Source organism: Hippichthys cyanospilos, chromosome 20 (genome assembly GCF_059441005.1).
Source record: "Hippichthys cyanospilos isolate Australia breed blue-spotted pipefish chromosome 20, RoL_Hcya_1.0, whole genome shotgun sequence".
In the NCBI taxonomy this organism is placed as follows: Eukaryota; Metazoa; Chordata; class Actinopteri; order Syngnathiformes; family Syngnathidae; genus Hippichthys; species Hippichthys cyanospilos.
The window spans coordinates 3342243-3349879 of record NC_142388.1 but is presented as its reverse complement, the minus strand read 5'-3'; the positions used below and the strand labels follow the sequence as shown (position 1 = coordinate 3349879).

The 7637-nt window shown below is 47.5% G+C and overlaps 1 protein-coding gene across 1 annotated transcript; it reads left to right on the top strand.

Annotated features, from left to right (window-relative positions):
- Positions 1-781: 781 nt before the first annotated feature.
- Positions 782-7413, top strand: mycn (MYCN proto-oncogene, bHLH transcription factor). The gene is made up of 4 exons (XM_088403783.1): positions 782-853; positions 1666-1858; positions 2017-2710; positions 4421-7413. Exons 3-4 carry the CDS (start codon positions 2029-2031, stop codon positions 5110-5112), a joined length of 1374 nt encoding a protein of 457 aa, XP_088259909.1. The 5' UTR covers positions 782-853; positions 1666-1858; positions 2017-2028; the 3' UTR covers positions 5113-7413.
- The last annotated feature ends 224 nt before the right edge of the window (positions 7414-7637 follow it).

Genomic DNA, 7637 nt, shown 5'->3' with positions numbered 1-7637 from the left:
TGATGTGAAATGCTTTGGACAAAATACTGCGCACAAGTTAAGGAGGTTGCTTTTGTAGATATCCCAAAATGGACATCTCTGTCGAATTTTAGTCAGTCACGCAAAGCTAATCTCGGCGGTTTTGTAAAAACGCATCACATATATATTAAGAATGGATGAGTACGTACTTTTTTCAAGGTATCGGCACTCACAATGACCGCTTGCTTGGAGCAATTTTAAGATCACAATGACAAAGTGGAATAGAAAACTGCCATTACTTTCATGAAATTAAGAAAAAAAAATCTATACTGGAATGTATAGGTCTTTCTTCAAAATGTTGTGTATTAAGACTTTTAGTAGTATCTGTACTTGGTATCGGTATCCATGAAAAGAGTACTCATACTGGTGGTGCTCTGAAAAAAGTGGTGTGAAAGTGCTGTGAAATGATATATATTATTTAATATATAACGATTATATCCATGAAGTTTGTAAATGATATTGAACATCATCTTGGAATGAACGTAAAAAAATAAAAATACATGTTTTCGAAAAATACGAGGCAACAGGCAAAAACAAATCCATTCAATAGTTATCTCGCCGTCCCAATACTTCTGAACTAGACTTGAGAGAGCCAGACAAGAGAAAGTGACTTTAACAGCAAGTGCAATTGTTCAAAAGTATCTCTTTGAAGATGAGCAAGTGATGTCACAAGGCTTTGATGGCAAAGATACAAGTGACTAAAGGATGAAAGAGCTCATGTAGTGTCCATCTGCAGCTCTCCAAGAAATCACTTCTCAAAGGAGCCAGACTGGAGTGAGGACCACCACAATTACTTCAGCACAACTCAGAAACCTTAGCGACATTTTTGAAACAGGTATGTGATGATCTTCACTGATTGAAACTTTTTTGAAACGTTATGTGCTGTTAGATGGAAACATTGCATGTAATGTCTAGCATGTAATATAAAGGTTTTTGTCTTTGATGTAAGGGTATCACCGAAGAACTTTTGAAAATGGATGACGTTTGCAATTTAGCGAAGGTTACAGGACTACTTAAAATGTACACTTGGGAGTCTCTAATGGGGATATCGTCAAGAACAAAGAAAGTGTCATTTCATCACCATCGATTGCCGTTTTTAATGTTAAAAAAATATCACCAACGATTGCCGTTTTTAATGTTAAAAAAAAAACTCGATCGGTTAGTCCCATTAAAGAGCTGCATTTACAAATGTCGCCGTAGGAGGGCGCAGTGAGCCTTGAATAACCGCAAGTTGGGAAGCTGCTGATCCTCAGACAAAAGAGACTACTGGTTCCGACTGCAATGGTCGCCGAAATGGGAGGGAAACGTTCGTGTAATCACTTTGGAGTCAAATATGAGTATTATATATTTTTTAAATCAGTCATTTGCGATCAAATTGCAGGCACATATCTGGTGTGAAATAAAAACGCCAAAATGTATTATCGATTATTTAAAATACAAGGAAGGTAAAAATGAAAATTGCAGTTAGGCAATGAACATCAGAGCGTATAAGTGTAAATTTTCCTCCATTCGTCTTCAATGTTTATCTCCATTCACCTTGAGAGAAAGAGACTATCCACAAGCATAACACACAGCACCCCGCCCGCCCCCTCAACCCTACACCCACTATCACCCCCCCCCCCCCCCCCCGTGCGCCTCCTCCTCCAGGCACGGTGAGTGGGAGGAGCCAGCCTGCCTGCCTTGTGCGTGTAAAACAGTGCAGGCAGCCGCGGTGCGTGTCAGAGGACTGTCTGTGCTCCCCACGTCGATGAGCGCTCCACATCTGGTGTCTGCGCCGCCGCTGCCGCTGTAGAGACCCAACGGCTCCACGCGTCACCCATCACAAGTCAGCCAGAAGAAGGTGAGCCTTCGCTTTGCCTTCCGGCGCAAATCCGAGCGCTGTCAGTCGCAAACGTGCTCGCGCTGCACGTTTTACGCATCCACGAGGAGGATGCGCGTAAATTTGGCTTGGGCAAGTCAGTGGTTGAATTTTTTTGGCGGTTGCTATCTTGCGCGCAGGTTTCTCAAAGGATGCCGGCGGTCGTAGGCAAAAACTCCGACATGGAGTTTGACTCGTTACAACCGTGCTTCTACCCGGATGAGGACGACTTCTACTTCTGTGGTCCCGACTCCGCGCCACCGGGGGAGGACATCTGGAAGAAATTCGAGTTGCTGCCCACTCCGCCCCTTTCCCCGAGCCGCGCCGCGCTACCTGGGGAGCCGGCAGCGGCGGCAGCCTCCCCGGAGGCGGACCTCCTGGGGTTCGGCTTGGGGGACCCTCTGGACTGGGCGTCGGAGCTGCTGCTCCTGCCCGAAGACGACATCTGGGGGGCGTCCGACGATATGGATCTGTTCGGTTCCGCTTTGGATACAAACCCAAACAGCATCATCCTGCAGGACTGTATGTGGAGTGGATTCTCGGCCAGGGAGAAACTGGAGAGGGCGGTCACGGAGAAACTGGGCAAGGCGATTACGAGTACCGCCACTTCGGCGACCCCGCCGGTCCCCCCTCCGGCTTCCGCCGCTACGGGGCGGCGGGACGCGTCCGTTAAAGCGCCCGAGGTGGTCAGCCGCAACGCGGCGTCGGAGTGCGTGGACCCCGCCGTGGTGTTCCCCTTCCCCGTGAACAAGAAGAGCGGCTGCGGCGGCGGCGGGGACTCGAACGTCGGCGCGGGCGCGTGCACGAGCCGCGGGACCGCCCACAGCGACTCCGGTAAGCATGTCAACAAATGTCTTTGTCTGCTGCGAGTTGGGCGCCAAACGCAACAATAACAAAAGCGCACTGTGCTCACCCTGGACTGACTTGTTCATATGACTGGCCCAAAATCGGATTACACACACGCACGCGCGCGCACGCATTGGTGAATTGACACACTGACTTGCTTTATGTAATCAGACGCCTCTCTTTCCGGCAGATGGCGGTAAATTGGGAATTGTGCGTGCCCAACTGGCATGCAAAAAAACAAAAAAACAAAGCTCAAGACTTTATAAAAAGCAGAAGCGAGGATCATAATAAAATCGAAAGAAATGGTCAAGCGTAAAATATGGATCGCTGCGGCAATTTTGCGGGGGGACATCGTGTACCCCAAACGTGCGATGATGTCATCATTGGACCACAACAAAAACACGCTGCACTGTTATGACACGAGATGGGAAGTGGGGGGCATTTATCTATTTACCAATACACAAAACAAACATTAAAAGGAGCACAAAGAGCCCTCAACTTGGCACAGCGGCCTGGCCAGAATGAGAATGCCTCCTCCGTCGCGCACACGCAGAGGAGGGTCCTCTTGTGCCTTTTTGTGTGCGTTATTGTGTGCGTGTGTTTTTAAGGGGCTGACAGCTTTGAACAAGCGCTCCATCCCGACAGCTGTCTGCCTGGCGCCCCTCCAGGCCGGGGGTGGGCTGATGGGGGGTTGGCTTAAAAGCACGGTGATCCGATTGCTGCCGCACGCACGCACCGGCTCGCATAGCCAATCAAAAAGTTCGGCGATAACGATTTTCTGCCCGATACCGATCTGCGATTTTATTGGTCCGTTGATTGTTGCATTGTTAAATAAAACGTGTGAAAAATACAAAGGTGTTATTTCAACCTCTTCGGTGGCTAACAGATCACAAGCTCCAGGAAATTGGCACAGATCGATCGATGCACCCCGAACGCAAAACTTTTCGTAAAAACATCTCATGCTAGTAAGTGCTGCGCCATCTGCTGGATGTATTTGGTCACTGCACCACCTGGCTCCACTGAAACAGCCAAAAGATGGCTAGCATTAAAAAACCTTCAACGATCCATCGTTCTCTAGCGTGAAACTTCCTTCAAAACAATCATCTAGTAGGTGCAGCGCCAACTGCTGGGTCTCCTTGGTCACTGCACCGCCTGGCCCCACTACAGGTGGACTGCAATACCCCAAAGACCTTTTTCACAATACATTTCTAGAGTCCATTTCACTCGATTTGGTCCAGGCCTAGAGTGAAGTTTATACTTCTTGTCGGATTTCTGGCAGAGTTTGATAGGATACATTCAATGGAGCGTCCATACCCATTCGCCGCCATCGACGAATGTAGACGTCAAAGATGGGATTGGCAAGTGAGAGAGTGTCCGTTTTGGTCAAAGGTCAAAGTCTGCGGCCCACGGGCGACTTCCCGCCCCAGACAGAGCCGATTAGAAGTTACGAAGGCACAACGCCAACTTGCCCGCTCAGCGGCGGGACTCGACGTGTCAACGCCTGCGCGGCAGATTAACCGAGCGGTGACTGACACTAAGCATTAAGAAGCTTCTGCTTACGCAAACGGCGTTGAGCAACACTCGCGTTATCGGCCTTGTATAAGACGCGCGCCCATGCATACCTGTCACCAGCTGGGACACATTGCGGGAATACTTGTTGGGCCTGACCGATGAACTCATTCTGTTTGACTTTCCCAGAAGAAGACGAGGACGAGGACGATGATGAGGAGGAGGAAGAGGAGGAGGAGGATGATGAGGAAGAGGAAGAAGAGGAGGAGATCGACGTGGTGACGGTAGAAAAGAGGCGCTCCACCATCGGCAAAACGTCAAGCGTGGCCTGCAGGGGCCAAGACCAGAAGGGCGGCGCCGGCGCGGCGGGCCGCTTCGTCAGCCGCGCCCCCCAGGAGCTGATCCTGAAACGGAGCTCGGTGCACCAGCAGCAGCACAACTACGCCGCGCCCTCGCCGTACACGTCGGACGACGACCCGGCGCCGCCCCCCAAGAAGCAGAGGACGTCGGACCCGGTCCGAGCCTCGGGCAGGAGCGCCTCGTCTTCCGGGGCGGCCGCGCCGCGCGGCAAGCGCAGCTCCAGCGGGGACAGCAGCCCGAGGGGCGGTTCCGACTCGGAGGACAGCGAGCGGCGGCGCAACCACAACATCCTGGAGCGCCAGCGCCGCAACGACCTGCGCTCCAGCTTCCTGACGCTGCGCGACCACGTGCCCGAGCTGGCGTACAACGAGAAGGCGGCCAAGGTTCTGATCCTCAAGAAGGCCACGGAGTACGTGGGCTCCCTGGACCGGGAGGAACGCCGGCTCCAGCTGGAGAAGGAGCGGCTGCAGGCCCGCCGGCAGCAGCTGATGCGCCGGCTGGAGCTGGCCAGGACTCGCTGACCCGCCCAGAACACTCACACACCTTTCCCGGGACGACCCGCTCCGGCGACCCCGTCGACTTTTTGAGTCGGCCTGAGCACAGACACGCAGGCCCGCATTTGTACACAAAACATCCGGGAGGACGCTAACGCGAGAGGGACGGATGCTTCCCGGAGGGGTGTCGGGACTTTCACTGCCGCCACTTTTTTTGCACATTTGTTGACGTTAAGAATGTTTAGGGTTTACTTTTTTCAATCCAGTCACATTGAGGAACGCTAAAGAATGAGGAAATAGAGGCTTTTTTTTTTTTTTATATCTCGTTTTGCTATTATTTGTATTGTATGCATTTTTTTTTTTTTTTTTTGTACTCACTGTGACACCAGCCTGGAATCAAGGGGGATTCCTACCGGGACCGGTGTTGGAGGGCACTTTGCTCAGAGTGTTCGACTTCACTAAAGAAGTCGCGCACAATTCAAAACTTTGCCTTCACCACTGCAAAAGCGGAAACATTTTTTTTTTTTTTTTTTTTTATGAAATGGAAAACATGGAAAAAGACTACATGGACAGAAACGTTGATGCCACTACAGGTTTTCTTTCACTCCTCGATCACACTGGTGCTCCAACCAAGTAAATGGATGTATACCTGTGCACCTTTCTAGCCGACACTTTTGTATATACAGTGGAGAGAAAGTCTACACACCCCTGTTCGATTGCCATGTTTTTGTAATTTTTTTGACAAAGCTACATCTTTTTTTATATATATATATTTTTTCCCGCCGTTGCGGTTTATAACCTGTATGACTTCATTGAAAAAAAAATCAAGAGGGGAAGCATGAGACAAATGTTTGCACCAGTGTGCGCACCCTCCTAGAATTGGCTGTGTTCAGAATAAACCAAAATTAAACGTGTTGAATGGCAGTCACGCCTGGCGCCGTTTAAGGTTCATCTGATTAAATAAAGTTGAGATGTTCTAGTAGGCTATTTCTGACATTCTTGTAGTCCTATCTTTAAAAGGTATCATTCAGGAGGATACCAAAAGTATTTCCAAGGGATTAAATATAGCACGGAACACTGATAATACCAGGAACTCAATTTTTGTTCAAAATATTTGAAAAAATTTGAATATTCATTCTGCTAAAGACTTAAACAAAATGCTGAAGGAAATTCTGGCAAGTAATGGCTATTTGGTATATGTGACAACATTCTCCCGTCTTTCGAAACACCCAAGCCCAGGTGCATTTTATAAAATCATTTAAAACTTAGTAAACGTGGGAAAGTGTGGTTTTTTTTGGTTGGATTACACCAGGGTTGAATTTAGGGTCACAATTTCAAAAGTTATTAGTGCTGACATAGCATTTCTCATCAAAATATCTACACTATTTTATATGGTACATTTGAGGAATTATAAACAGTTCTAACTAGTCTGATTGCAAATAAGAAGAAAAAAAAAAAACAGGTCTTTGGTTAGGAATCGGTGGATGAAGATCATCTTTGACCAAATCAACAAAAGAAGACCAGTCATGTTTGGAAATGGCCCACCCAGAGTCCAGATGTGAATCAGGTGGAACAGCTGGATTACTCAAAAAAGGCACAGAAGACGCCTTCACATTGTGGTGCAAATTTCTATTTGAGGGTGCGCATATTCCTGCAATTGGGTTTTTTTCTTTTGCATTGTAATTTCTTTGGATTACAAACATTTTGCATTTCAAGAGGGGTGCACAGACTTTTTTGGATATCCACCGTCACAACAGTGTAGACAACACACACTCAGATCTGCCTTTTTTTGTAATACAGTTTGTCTTGGGGTTTTTATATAAAGATATCCATGTCAGGAAGCTGCCAATAATTAGACTGGAAGTTTATATACCTTTAAAAAGTACTGTAAGGCCTCAGTTTTTGAGAGTCGTGAACTTTGTAATATAACGATATATTGCTTTTTTTTCCCTTCCTTTTTTTTCTTTGTATCGTTTTACTAATTCTACACACCTTTTACGATTTTTAGTGTGAACCTGATACATACTAAATTTGATACTTATATTTTCGTATGAAAATGAGTTCTCGGTAGATATCACTTATCTTCTTTCATCTTCTATCTCAAACTTTTGTACAGCAAATGTGTTCTATCATGTAATTTTTACCCCCCCCCCCCCCCCCCCCTTTCCTGTTTATATTTGTAACTATCGGGTGCATAGAATTGGGTATATGGATATGAGATGTTTCCCCTCCCTCCCGATTTTTAAAATGTACATTTATTAGTGCTGCAACTCATAGCACTTTGAAATACCTCATTTTGACAAATAAATAGACATCATTAAACCGGCATCTTGGTTGTTTTGACTCTTTTTGCCCCCTCTCCTCCCATATTTGATTTTTTTTTTCCCAATTTCTCTGGTTTTGGCTCATCCTGACAAAGAAAAAAAGAGTTCTGGCTCTTCTTCCCCCGTAGCCTCTCACACCCACCCACACACCCACCTACACACACTTGAAGCGCGTTGAAACACACACACGCACGCCCACTCGCTACTACATTGTTCCGGCCGTCGCCA